We start from the raw sequence: 15,000 nt of genomic DNA, 5'->3' as shown, positions 1-15,000 counted from the left end.
ACCATCATCATCATCATCATCATCATCATCATCATCATCATCATCACCACCATCATCACCATCATCACCACCATCATCATCATCATCATCATCATCACCATCATCATCATCATCACCATCATCATCATCATCACCATCATCATCATCATCATCATCATCATCATCATCATCATCATCATCATCATCATCATCATCATCATCACCATCATCACCATCACCATCAGCATCATCATTTGAGTAGAGAAGCCACTGTCCCTGACCATTGAAGCTGTTAGTTAGCAAAGTGAACATGTGGTCCCGTTGTTTTACACCCCTGTGATTTGGCACATTTGACATATCCATGAATTCCCTCACTTCGTCGTGTAAATGGCTTTATGGTAAGAAAACACACATTCCAACAAAGTGGACATTTCAAAGTCAGCCAGCGTATAGAGGAAAACAAAGAGCTTTTATTCTGCCCTGCTCTCTGAACAGCTGCTTCGAGGTTGATGTACACCTAACCATTCTGGTCCACTTCTGTTGTGCCAACAGCAAATGAAAGATGTTTATCATACTCTATTTGTTTAGCTGTATAGAATTCTAGTTCATGTCTCCCTGGAAAGCACTATGCAAACACACACACACACACACACACACACACACACACACACACACACACACACACACACACACACACACACACACACACACACACATACACACACACACACACACACACACACACACACACACACACACACACACACACACACACACACACACACACACACACACACACACACACACACACACACACACACACACACACACACACACACACACACACACACACACACAACACACACACACTTGCAGTGTAGAAACCACAGGAGCATCTAGTCTCAGTGTGATGTAGAGAAGAGCAACAGCGTGTTGTCTCGCTCTCTCTCTCTCTCCCTCTCTCTCTCCTCTCTCTCTCCCTCTCTCCCTCTCTCTCTCCTCTCTCTCTCTCTCTCTCTCTCTCTCTCTCTCTCTCTCTCTCTCTCTCTCCCTCTTTCCCTCTCTCTCTCTCTCTCTCTCTCTCTCTCTCTCTCTCTCTCTCTCTCTCTCTCTCTCTCTCTCTCTGTCTCTCTCTCTGTCTCTCTCGCTCTCTGTCTCTCTCTCTCTGTGTCTCTCCCTCTCTCCCTCCCTCTCTCTCGTTCCCTCTCTCTCTCTCTCCCTCTCTCCCTCTTTCCCTCTCTCTCTCTCTCTCTCTCTCAATTCAATTCAAGGGGCTTTATTGGCATGGGAAACATATGTTTGCATTGCCAAAGCAAGTGAGATGGATGAATAAAAGTTAAATAAACAGTAAATATTACACTCACAAATGTCATATTATGTCTATATACAGTCTATATACAGTGTCGTAACGTTAGTTAGTAAATCAACAGAAATATGGGTTGTATTTACATTGGTGTGTGTTCTTCACTGGTTGCCCTTTTCTCGTGGCAACAGGTCACACATCTTGCTGCTGTGATGTCACACTGTGGTATTTCACCAAGTAGATATGGGAGTTTATCAAAATTGGGTTTGTTTTCAAGTTCTTTGTGAATCTGTGTAACCTGAGGGAAATATGTGTCTCTAATATGGTCATACATTGGACAGGAGGTTAGGAAGTGCAGCTCAGTTTCCACCTCATTGTGTGGGCAGTGAGCACATAGACTGTCTTCTCTTGAGAGCTTTCATTAAGGATACCATCAACACCACAGACCACAGGTTGGATCCAGTGGGTTCTGGTAGTCTTTATTAGTTGATTCTAAGATCTGTATTTGATCATGTATATGTTTTTGCTGTTTGTTCTTTGTTATAGAGCCAAAAATATCAGAGAAGTGGTTTAGTCATAAATCTCCGTTTTGGATAGATAATTCTTCGTGTTGTTGTTTGTTTAGTGTTTTCCAATTTTCCCCAGAAGTGGTTAGAGTCTATGGATTCTTCAATTACATTGAGCTGATTTCTGATGTGCTGTTCCTTCTTTTTCCGTGGAGTATTTCTGTGTTGTTTTAGTGATTCACCATAGTAAAGGCATATACTTATGTTGTCTGCATCGCTATGTTTTTGGTTGGACAGGTTTTGTAACGGCTGTTTGAAGAAAGGGACCAAGGTGCAGCGTGGTACGTGTTCATGATTTTTAATAAAACTGAACATTAGAACAAAAAAATAACAAAGAGGAACAAACGAAACAGTTCGGTCTGGTGAAAAACAGGAAACAGGAAACAGGAAACAACTACCCACAAACACAGGTGGGAAACGGCTAAGTCTGGTTCTCAATCAGAGACAACGATAGACAGCTGCCTCTGATTGACAGAGACAATGATAGAGAGCTGCCTCTGATTGAGAGAGACAACGATAGACAGCTGCCTCTGATTGTCAGAGACAACGATAGACAGCTGCCTCTGATTGAGAGAGACAACGATAGACAGCTGCCTCTGATTGTCAGAGACAACAATAGAGATCTGCCTCTGATTGAGAGAGACAACGATAGAGAGCTGCCTCTGATTGTAAGAGACAATGATAGAGAGCTGCCTCTGATTGTAAGAGACAACGATAGAGAGCTGCCTCTGATTGTCAGAGACAACGATAGAGAGCTGCCTCTGATTGAGAGAGACAACGATAGAGAGCTGCCTCTGATTGTCAGAGACAACGATAGAGAGCTGTCTCTGATTGTCAGAGACAACGATAGAGAGCTGCCTCTGATTGTCAGAGACAACGATAGACAGCTGCCTCTGATTGAGAGAGACAACGATAGACAGCTGCCTCTGATTGAGAGAGACAACGATAGACAGCTGCCTCTGATTGTCAGAGACAACGAGATATCGATTGCGCAACCAGGGGTGGTAAAACCTTGGATCATTGTTACTCTAACTTCCGCGACGCATATAAGGCCCTGCCCCGCCCCCCTTTCGGAAAAGCTGACCACGACTCCATTTTGCTGATCCCTGCCTACAGGCAGAAACTCAAACAAGAGGCTCCCACGCTGAGGTCTGTCCAACGCTGGTCAGACCAAGCTGACTCCACACTCCAAGACTGCTTCCATCACGTGGACTGGGACATGTTTCGTATTGCGTCAGATAAAAACATTGACGAATACGCTGATTCGGTGTGCGAGTTCATTAGAACGTGCGTCGAAGATGTCGTTCCCATAGCAACGATAAAAACATTGATTGTCAGAGACAACGATAGACAGCTGCCTCTGATTGTCAGAGACAACGATAGAGAGCTGCCTCTGATTGTCAGAGACAACGATAGACAGCTGCCTCTGATTGAGAGAGACAACGATAGACAGCTGCCTCTGATTGAGAGAGACAACGATAGACAGCTGGTCTGCGCAATACTCTCCTTGGTTACCAGGGGTCTTCAGATAGGGTCCTCTGCATGGTTACCAGGGGTCTTCACATAGGGTCCTCTCCACAGTTACATGGGGGGCTTCAGACGGGGTCAACTCCACGGTTACCAGGGGTCTTCAGATAGAGTCCACTCCACGGTTACCAGAGGGGCTTCAGACGGGGTCAACTCCACGGTTACCAGGGGTCTTTCAGATAGGGTCCTCTCCATGGTTACCAGGTAAGTTTCAGATAGGGTCCTCTCTATGGTTACCAGGTCAGTTTCAGATAGGGTCCTCTCCATGGTTACCAGATCAGCTTCATATAGGGTTCTCTCCACGGTTACCAGGGGGGCTTCAGATAGGGTCCACTCCATGGTTACCAGGTTCAGCTTCAGAAAGGGTCCTCTCCATGGTTACCAGGTCAGCTTCAGATAGGGTCCTCTCCATGGTTACTAGATTCAGCTTCAGATAGGTTCCTCTCCACGGTTACCAGGGGTCTTCAGATAGGGTCCTCTCCATGGTTACCAGGGGGGCTTCAGATAGGGTCCTCTCCATGGTTACCAGGTCAGTTTCAGGTAGGGTCCTCTCCATGGTTACCAGATCAGCTTCATATAGGGTTCTCTCCACGGTTACCAGGGGGGATTCAGATAGGGTCCTCTCCACGGTTACCAGGGGGGGGGCTTCAGTGGGGTAGAGATGGGATGGGGGGTTTTCTTGGAGAGACTCTGGGGGGTTTTCTTGGCTCCGATGTATTTTTAAAAAATGACTGGGAGGGTGTCATGGAGAAGGTGTGCGCAGATTGTCTAGGTGTAAATGAGTGCTTCCCCAGCTGTCTCATAGGGGAATTGTGCTGGTAGCTAATAACCCAGCCATCTCTACCCTGTGGCTCAGAATAATGATTGTACAGCCACCTGTTTGATACAAAAGCTTCAGAAGACTCTTGTCAATTTCTTCTGGTCTGGACAACACTGGATTAAAGCTGCAGCCCTGTACCTGCCACTGCACGGGGGTGGTCAAGGCCTGGTGGACATTTCCTCTAGAATCATGGCTTTCTGGCTTCAAGCAGCCCAGAGACTGTTGTACAGTGATGGTTCTAGCAGCCCAGAGACTGTTGTACAGTGACTGTTCTAGCAGCCCAGAGACTGTTGTACAGTGACTGTTCTAGCAGCCCAGAGACTGTTGTACAGTGATGGTTCTAGCAGCCCAGAGACTGTTGTACAGTGATGGTTCTAGCAGCCCAGAGACGGTTGTACTGTGACTGTTCTAGCAGCCCAGAGACTGTTGTACAGTGATGGTTCTAGCAGCCCAGAGACTGTTGTACAGTGATGGTTCTAGCAGCCCAGAGACTGTTGTACAGTGACTGGTTCTAGCAGCCCAGAGACTGTTGTACAGTGATGGTTCTAGCAGCCCAGAGACTGTTGTACAGTGATGGTTCTAGCAGCCCAGAGACGGTTGTACTGTGACTGTTCTAGCAGCCCAGAGACGGTTGCACTTTGATGGTTCTAGCAGCCCAGAGACTGTTGTACAGTGATGGTTCTAGCAGCCCAGAAACGGTTGTACTGTGACTGTTCTAGCAGCCCAGAGACTGTTGTACAGTGACATTTTACATTTTAAATGGGTTGACACAGCCTACACAGTGATGAGGAGAGCGGGCTGTTTGGGCTTCGACAAGCACCTTTTCCTCTTAAAGCTGTCTGACCTGACTCCATTCCATGAGTCTGTTATGCAAGCTTGGGGAGTTTTCAATACAGTGCCTTGCGAAAGTATTCGGCCCCCTTGAACTTTGCGACCTTTTGCCACATTTCAGGCTTCAAACATAAAGATATAAAACTGTATTTTTTTGTGAAGAATCAACATCAAGTGGGACACAATCATGAAGTGGAACGACATTTATTGGATATTTCATACTTTTTTTAACAAATCAAAAACTGAAAAATTGGGCGTGCAAAATTATTCAGCCCCTTTACTTTCAGTGCAGCAAACTCTCTCCACAAGTTCAGTGAGGATCTCTGAATATCCAATGTTGACCTAAATGACTAATGATGATAAATACAATCCACCTGTGTGTAATCAAGTCTCCGTATAAATGCACCTGCACTGTGATAGTCTCAGAGGTCCGTTAAAAGCGCAGAGAGCATCATGAAGAACAAGGAAGACACCAGGCAGGTCCGAGATACTGTTGTGAAGAAGTTTAAAGCCGGATTTGGATACAAAATATTTCCCAAGCTTTAAACTTCCCAAGGAGCACTGTGCAAGCGATAATATTGAAATGGAAGGAGTATCAGACCACTGCAAATCTACCAAAACCTGGCCGTCCCTCTAAACGTTCAGCTCATACAAGGAGAAGACTGATCAGAGATGCAGCCAAGAGGCCCATGATCACTCTGGATGAACTGCAGAGATCTACAGCTGAGGTGGGAGACTCTGTCCATAGGACAACAATCAGTCGTATATTGCACAAATCTGGCCTTTATGGAAGAGTGGCAAGAAGAAAGCCATTTCTTAAAGATTTCCATAAAAAGTGTTGTTTAAAGTTTGCCACAAGCCACCTGGGAGACACACCAAACATGTGGAAGAAGGTGCTCTGGTCAGATGAAACCAAAATTGAACTTTTTGGCAACAATGCAAAACGTTATGTTTGGCGTAAAAGCAACACAGCTCATCACCCTGAACACACCATCTCCACTGTCAAACATGGTGGTGGCAGCATCATGGTTTGGGCCTGCGCTTTTCTTCAGCAGGGACAGGGAAGATGGTTAAAATTGATGGGAAGATGGATGGGAGCCAAATACAGGACCATTCTGGAAGAAAAACCTGATGGAGTCTGCAAAAGACCTGAGACTGGGACGGAGATTTGTCTTCCAACAAGACAATGATCCAAAAGATAAAGCTAAATCTACAATGGAATGGTTCAAAAATAAACATATCCAGGTGTTAGAATGGCCAAGTCAAAGTCCAGACCTGAATCCAATCGAGAATCTGTGGAAAGAACTGAAAACTGCTGTTCACAAATGCTCTCCATCCAACCTCACTGAGCTCGAGCTGTTTTGCAAGGAGGAATGGGAAAAAATGTCAGTCTCTCGATGTGCAAAACTGATAGAGACATACCCCAAGCGACTTACAGCTGTAATCGCAGCAAAAGGTGGCGCTACAAAGTATTAACTTAAGGGGGCTGAATAATTTTGCACGCCCAATTTTTCAGTTTTTGATTTGTTAAAAAAGTTTGAAATATCCAATAAATGTCGTTCCACTTCATGATTGTGTCCCACTTGTTGTTGATTCTTCACAAAAAAATACAGTTTTATATCTTTATGTTTGAAGCCTGAAATGTGGCAAAAGGTCGCAAAGTTCAAGGGGGCCGAATACTTTCGCAAGGCACTGTATATGCCGTAAGGCCGGCACGCCACCAGGGATGTGGCTTTTTGAAGAGCTTATTTTTTACAACACTGCCATCCAGTCCCGTGCTGTGGGTCCAGCTAGCCTATGTTCATGCCTGTTTGGCGTGGGGTGTACCAGGCTGGGTCATCTGATGCGGAACCGATTATCTCGCCTACTGAGGAAGGTCATCTCTGAGGTCTGTGATTCCTTGCCAGTACTTCATCGGCAGTATGTGACTGATACTTCCAATTCTCATTGGTGGATGGCGGGTCTGGATGATGTGTTGAATGTTAGTGCTGTGGTGGGGCGGGGGGAGGGGGCATGAGAGGAGGACGGAGGGTCTGGATGATGTGTTCTCTTTGCTGAATGTTCCTGCTGCGGTGGGCGGGGGGGGGGGGGTCATTAGAGGGGGATGGAGGGTCTGGATGATGTGTTGATTGTTAGTGCTGCAGTGGGGGCATTAGAGGAGGATGTGGGGATGCTGCTTTCCTTCCATACACTGGAGCTGGGGAGGTTCAAGGAGATGGGAAAGTTCAAGGAGCTGGGGGAGGTCAAGGAGCTGGGGGAGGTCAAGGAGCTGGGGGAGGTCAAGGAGCTGGGGGAGATCAAGGAGCTGGGGGAGGTTCAAGGAGCTGGGAAAGTTCAAGGAGCTGGGGGAGATCAAGGAGCTGGGGGAGGTCAAGGAGCTGGGGGAGATCAAGGAGCTGGGGAGATCAAGGAGCTGGGGGAGGTCAAGGAGCTGGGGAGGTTCAAGGAGCTGGGAGAGTTCAAGGAGATGGGGGAGATCAAGGAGCTGGGGGAGTTCAAGGAGTTGGGGGAGATCAAGGAGCTGGGGGAGTTCAATGAGCTGGGGGAGGTCAAGGAGCTGGGGGAGTTCAATGAGTTGGGGAAGTTCAAGGAGCTGGGGGAGTTCAATGAGGTATGGGAGTTCAAGGAGATGGGGGAGATCAAGGAGCTGGGGGAGATCAAGGCTCTGGGGAGATCAAGGAGATGGGGGAGTTCAAGGAGCTGGGGGAGATCAAGGAGCTGGGGGAGATCAAGGCTCTGGGGGAGATCAAGGAGTTGGGGGAGATCAAGGCTCTGGGGGAGTTCAAGGAGCTGGGGGAGTTCAAGGAGCTGGGGGAGAAGGCCATGTACATAATATGTGTAATAGTGTCTCGTGCTTCTACCCTGGAAGAGGTCAAATCCACGAGGTGGACGGGGGTGTTTGGTCCAGGTGCCTGCCCAAGAGGCTGTTGGCGATCCTTATAAAAACTGCCTATTGAAAAGAGCACAGCTCACCTCCAATGGAGGATAATACATGGAGTCATAGCTACCAATATGCACCTGGTACACCTGGACCCTACTGTTGGGGAGGGGTGTCCATTATGCATCTGGTACACCTGGACCCTACTGTTGGGGAGGGGTGTCCATTCTGCATCTGGTACACCTGGACCCTACTGTTGGGGAGGGGTGTCCATTCTGCATCTGGTACACCTGGACCCTACTGTTGGGGAGGGGTGTCCATTCTGCATCTGGTACACCTGGACCCTACTGTTGGGGAGGGGTGTCCATTCTGCATCTGGTACACCTGGACCCTACTGTTGGGGAGGGGTGACCATTCTGCATCTGGTACACCTGGACCCTACTGTTGGGGAGGGGTGACCATTCTGTGTCTGGTACACCTGGATCCTACTGTTGGGGAGGGGTGTCCATTCTGCATCTGGTACACCTGGATCCTACTGTTGGGGAGGGGTGTCCATTCTGCATCTGGTACACCTGGATCCTACTGTTGGGGAGGGGTGTCCATTCTGCATCTGCTACACCTGGATCCTACTGTTGGGGAGGGGTGTCCATTCTGCATCTGGTACACCTGGACCCTACTGTTGGGGAGGGGTGTCCATTCTGCATCTGGTACACCTGGACCCTACTGTTGGGGAGGGGTGTCCATTCTGTGTCTGGTACACCTGGACCCTACTGTTGGGGAGGGGTGTCCATTCTGTGTCTGGTACACCTGGACCCTACTGTTGGGGAGGGGTGTCCATTCTGTGTCTGGTACACCTGGATCCTACTGTTATGGGAGGGATGTCCATTCTGTGTCTGGTACACCTGGACCCTACTGTTGGGGAGGGGTGTCCATTCTGCATCTGGTACACCTGGATCCTACTGTTGGGGAGGGGTGTCCATTCTGCATCTGGTACACCTGGATCCTACTGTTGGGGAGGGGTGTCCATTCTGCATCTGGTACACCTGGATCCTACTGTTGGGGAGGGGTGTCCATTCTGCATCTGGTACACCTGGATCCTACTGTTGGGGAGGGGTGTCCATTCTGCATCTGGTACACCTGGATCCTACTGTTGGGGAGGGGTGTCCATTCTGCATCTGGTACACCTGGACCCTACTGTTGGGGAGGGGTGTCCATTCTGCATCTGGTACACCTGGACCCTACTGTTGGGGAGGGGTGTCCATTCTGCATCTGGTACACCTGGATCCTACTGTTGGGGAGGGGTGTCCATTCTGCATCTGGTACATCTGGACCCTACTGTTGGGGAGGGGTGTCCATTCTGCATCTGGTACATCTGGACCCTACTGTTGGGGAGGGGTGTCCATTCTGCATCTGGTACACCTGGACCCTACTGTTGGGGAGGGGTGTCCATTCTGCATCTGGTACACCTGGACCCTACTGTTGGGGAGGGGTGTCCATTCTGCATCTGGTACACCTGGACCCTACTGTTGGGGAGGGGTGTCCATTCTGCATCTGGTACACCTGGACCCTACTGTTGGGGAGGGGTGTCCATTCTGTGCTGAGTCTGAAACTCTGGCACATCTATTCTGACAGTGTCCCAGGTTGGTCGGGATGATTGACCTGATCACTACTTGGTTCTCAGCTCTGGGAGAGGTTTTCTCTTCCCAACTGTTTATATCTGGGCTAAAGTACAGGTTTAGTCAAAGGGGTGTAGTTCTCTTAACTTTGTGTCAGGGGGGCAGCTAAATTAGTAATATGGAAGACACAAAAGAATGGTGTTCGGGGACAGGGGTCGGTGGACGTGGTGGGGCATGCTGGAGGGGATGCTGACAGTGAGACTGAGGGATGAGTTTGTCTATTACATTTAAGTCATTTAGCAGACGCTCTTATCCAGAGCGACTTACAAATTGGTGCATTCACCTTATGACATCCAGTGGAACAGCCACTTTACAATAGTGCATCTAAATCTTTTAAGGGGGGGGGGTGAGAAGGATTACTTTATCCTATCCTAGGTATTCCTTAAAGAGGTGGGGTTTCAGGTGTCTCCGGAAGGTGGTGATTGACTCCGCTGTCCTGGCGTCGTGAGGGAGTTTGTTCCACCATTGGGGGGCCAGAGCAGCGAACAGTTTTGACTGGGCTGAGCGGGAACTGTACTTCCTCAGTGGTAGGGAGGCGAGCAGGCCAGAGGTGGAAAATAACAAAATTGTTATTAACATTGGACCTTTTATGATTATATGTGGTATTCAGAGGCTGTTGTGTTTAATTAGGTGGAGGAAGATCTGGTGTTGTGTTTAGTTAGGTGGAGGAAGATCTGGTGTTGTGTTGATGTTTAACCATGTTTTTGTTTGTTTGAGTGTTTACTGTGTTCGTGGGTTCAGATCCAATAAAGTTTATTTTTCTCTCTCTCTCTCTCTCTCTCTCTCTCTCTCTCTCTCTCTCTCTCTCTCTCTCTCTCTCTCTCTCTCTCTCTCTCTCTCTCTCTCTCTCTCTGTGTCTTTATTCTCTCTCTCTCTCTCTCTCTCTCTCTCTCTCTCTCTCTCTCTCTCTCTCTCTGTGTCTTTCTTCTCTCTCTCTCTCTCTCTCTCTGTCTCTCTCTCTCTCTCTCTCTCTACTCTCTCTCTGGTTGAATAAGGCACATATATCTCTGTCTCTTTCTGTTTCAGAGTGTGGAGGTGAACGGGCAGAGTTATAAGATGGAGGGGCTGAAGAAGTTCACAGAGTACTCGTTGCGTGTCTTGGCATTGAACCGTTATGGCCCTGGGGTCACCACAGACGACATGAGCATCACCACGCTATCTGATGGTACGTCGGAACTACACTCACTCTTATTGGTTCACTGTGTGTAACACCTTCTCTTATTGGTTCATTGTGTGTAACACCTTCTCTTATTGGTTCATTGTGTGTAACACCTTCTCTTATTGGTTCATTGATTGAACTACACTGACTGTTATTGGTTCATTTGATAGAACTATAATCAGGTATGGGCAAAAATGTCAAAATAAAATTATAATATAAACATATAAAGTACCGTAAATATCAATGTATCAATGTATGTACAAAGTTCTTGTGTTTTTGTAATGTAATTAACTAAAATATATTTTCAAGTAGTGGGCCTGAACAACAACAAAATGATCAGTAAGGTCACAAAACCGTTTTACTGCTATGACTGAGATGCTGTGGTTTATCTGCCCGGACCATACTAATGAATGACAAAACAAAGGACATAAGGGTCAGAACGTGACACTATGACTGGGAGATGTTGTGGTTTATCTGCCCTGACCATACTAATGAATGACAAAACAAAGGAAATAAGGGTCAGAACGTGACACTATGACTGGGAGATGTTGTTGTTCATCTGCCCTCGTTGAGCAAGTCACTCAGGATAAGCGCGTCTTGCTAAATTACCAAAATGTTCCTGTTCATTAGGACACTCAACGGAAAAAAAAACAATTTAAAAAACAAATGTTTTAAACCATTCTACGATAGCCAAACGTTTCTTATTGACTCCAGGTAGTCCCTCACTGTTTCAGTCTGGGTTGTTTCTTCTCATTTCGGTGCCAAATGAACAGACCCCTTGCTGGGAATTGGTTCAATGTGTGTTTACAGAAAGTCTGTGTCTTTCATGCTTTTCACTTCTGATTGCAGTGAGATAAACAGCTACATAATGAATTAAACTTAATCAAGAATTCATTAAATAGTTTATCCTCTATTACTAAATGTCTCATTGCATTTGACACACATGAGTTACTTGCATGTCACCAGTCAATGTGTATGAGTACCAAATGGCACCCTATTCCCCTATAGAGTACACTACTTTTGACCAGACCTTAAGGTGGGAGAATAGAGAATAAGGGGGCCATTTTTTTTTTTTTTTTGGGGGGGACATTCAGTGTATGAATTTTGCACACTTTATTTTCTCGTTAATCAATTTCTGGCGGTGTCAGTCAACTCTGCCAACCCACATGGCTCCACGTTGGAATAGTCTGATTACCTGCTCCAGCGCTCTTTAGGAATCAACAGGATATGTGCCAAATGCTACGCCCTATTCCCTACACAGTGCACTACATTTGACCAGGGCCCCATAGTACTTTGTTCAAAAGTAGTGCACTATGTAGGGAATAGGATGGCCACTCGGGACACTTTCACAGACAGTCTCATCAAACCCGCAGATTAAATGAGTCCCGAAGACATTCCCCTGGGATGGCGTCAAATACTCTTGTTCCATTGGCTGCTTCCCTGTGAACATCTCCTACAGTAAACTACATTAACTGTATAAAGGGGACATATTTCCCAACCTTCATCCTCCTAAACACAGACTACCAACCAATAGAGGGGTTGTACTCCAGACTACCAACCAATAGAGGGGTTGTACTCCAGACTACCAACCAATAGAGGGGTTGTACTCCAGACTACCAACCAATAGAGGGGTTGTACTCCAGACTACCAACCAATAGAGGGGTTGTACTCCAGACTACCAACCAATAGAGGGGTTGTACTCCAGACTACCAACCAATAGAGGGGTTGTACTCCAGACTACCAACCAATAGAGGGGTTGTACTCCAGACTACCAACCAATAGAGGGGTTGTACTCCAGACTACCTACCTGTAGAGGGGTTGTACTCCAGACTACCTACCTGTAGAGGGGTTGTACTCCAGACTACCTACCTGTAGAGGAGCTCTACTCCCCAGGAACAGACTACCTACCTGTAGAGAGGCTCTACTCCCCAGGAACAGACTACCTACCTGTAGAGAGGCTCTACTCCCCAGGAACAGACTACCTACCTGTAGAGGAGCTGTACTCCCCAGGAACAGACTACCTACCTGTAGAGGAGCTGTACTCCCCAGGAACAGACTACCTACCTGTAGAGGGGTTGTACTCCAGACTACCTACCTGTAGAGGAGCTGTACTCCCCAGGAACAGACTACCTACCTGTAGAGGGGCTGTACTCCCCAGGAACAGACTACCTACCTGTAGAGGGGCTCTACTCCCCAGAACAGACTACCTACCTGTAGAGGAGCTGTACTCCCCAGGAACAGACTACCTACCTGTAGAGGGGCTGTACTCCCCAGAACAGACTACCAACCTGTAGAGGAGCTGTACTCCAGACTACCAACCTGTAGAGGAGCTGTACTCCCTAGGAACAGACTACCTACCTGTAGAGGAGCTGTACTCCCCAGGAACAGACTACCTACCTGTAGAGGGGCTCTACTCCCCAGAACAGACTACCTACCTGTAGTGGAGCTGTACTCCCCAGGAACAGACTACCTACCTGTAGAGGAGCTGTACTCCCCAGAACAGACTACCTACCTGTAGAGGGGTTGTACTCCAGACTACCTACCTGTAGAGGGGCTGTACTCCCCAGGAACAGACTACCTACCTGTAGAGGAGCTGTACTCCCCAGAACAGACTACCTACCTGTAGAGGATCTGTACTCCCCAGGAACAGACTACCTACCTGTAGAGGAGCTGTATTCCCCAGGAACAGACTACCTACCTTAGAGGGGCTGTACTCCCCAGAACAGACTACCTACCTGTAGAGGAGCTGTACTCCAGACTACCTACCTGTAGAGGGGTTGTACTCCCCAGGAACAGACTACCTACCTGTAGAGGAGCTGCACTCCCCAGGAACAGACTACCTACCTGTAGAGGAGCTGTACTCCCCAGGAACAGACTACCTACCTGTAGAGGAGCTGTACTCCCCAGGAACAGACTACCTACCTGTAGAGGGGCTGTACTCCCCAGGAACAGACTACCTACCTGTAGAGGAGCTGTACTCCCCAGGAACAGACTACCTACCTGTAGAGGAGCTGTACTCCCCAGGAACAGACTACCTACCTGTAGAGGGTTTGTACTCTCCAGGAACAGACTACCTACCTGTAGAGGGCTCTACTCCCCAGGAACAGACTACCTACCTGTAGTGGAGCTGTACTCCCCAGGAACAGACTACCTACCTGTAGTGGAGCTGTACTCCCCAGGAACAGACTACCTACCTGTAGAGGAGCTGTACTCCCCAGGAACAGACTACCTACCTGTAGAGGAGCTGTACTCCCCAGGAACAGACTACCTACCTGTAGAGGAGCTGTACTCCCCAGGAACAGACTACCTACCTGTAGAGGGGCTCTACTCCCCAGGAACAGACTACCTACCTGTAGAGGAGCTGTACTCCCCAGGAACAGACTACCTACCTGTAGAGGAGCTGTACTCCCCAGGAACAGACTACCTACCTGTAGAGGAGCTGTACTCCCCAGGAACAGACTACCTACCTGTAGAGGAGCTGTACTCCCCAGGAACAGACTACCTACCTGTAGAGGAGCTGTACTCCCCAGGAACAGACTACCTACCTGTAGAGGAGCTGTACTCCCCAGGAACAGACTACCTACCTGTAGAGGGGCTGTACTCCAGACTACCTACCTGTAGAGGAGCTGTACTCCCCAGGAACAGACTACCTACCTGTAGAGGAGCTGTACTCCCCAGGAACAGACTACCTACCTGTAGAGGGGTTGAACTCCAGACTACCTACCTGTAGAGGAGCTCTACTCCCCAGGAACAGACTACCTACCTGTAGAGGGGTTGTACTCCAGACCAGCTACCTGTAGAGGAGCTGTACTCCCCAGGAACAGACTACCTACCTGTAGAGGGGCTGTACTCCCCAGGAACAGACTACCTACCTGTAGAGGGGCTGTACTCCCCAGGAACAGACTACCTACCTGTAGAGGGGTTGTACTCCAGACTACCAACCTGTAGAGGGGCTGTACTCCCCAGGAACAGACTACCTACCTGTAGAGGAGCTGTACTCCCCAGGAACAGACTACCTACCTGTAGAGGGGTTGTACTCCAGACTACCAACCTGTAGAGGAGCTGTACTCCCCAGGAACAGACTACCTACCTGTAGAGGAGCTGTACTCCCCAGGAACAGACTACCTACCTGTAGAGGAGCTGTACTCCCCAGGAACAGACTACCTACCTGTAGAGGGGTTGTACTCCAGACTACCTACCTGTAGAGGAGCTGTACTCCCCAGGAACAGACTACCTACCTGTAGAGGGGTTGAACTCCAGA

General features: G+C 48.2%; 1 protein-coding gene across 1 annotated transcript in view; it reads left to right on the top strand.

Annotated features, from left to right (window-relative positions):
- LOC118380388 (netrin receptor DCC-like) overlaps positions 1–15,000 on the top strand; it is a 689,822-nt gene that overhangs the window by 454,448 nt on the left and 220,374 nt on the right. The window contains exon 11 of the mRNA XM_052526014.1: positions 10,607–10,745. Within this exon, the coding sequence (XP_052381974.1) occupies positions 10,607–10,745 (139 nt within the window). The remainder of the gene's footprint in view (positions 1–10,606; positions 10,746–15,000) is intronic.

Source organism: Oncorhynchus keta, chromosome 9 (genome assembly GCF_023373465.1).
Source record: "Oncorhynchus keta strain PuntledgeMale-10-30-2019 chromosome 9, Oket_V2, whole genome shotgun sequence".
In the NCBI taxonomy this organism is placed as follows: domain Eukaryota; kingdom Metazoa; phylum Chordata; class Actinopteri; order Salmoniformes; family Salmonidae; genus Oncorhynchus; species Oncorhynchus keta.
This window is presented reverse-complemented; position numbering and strand designations above follow the sequence as displayed.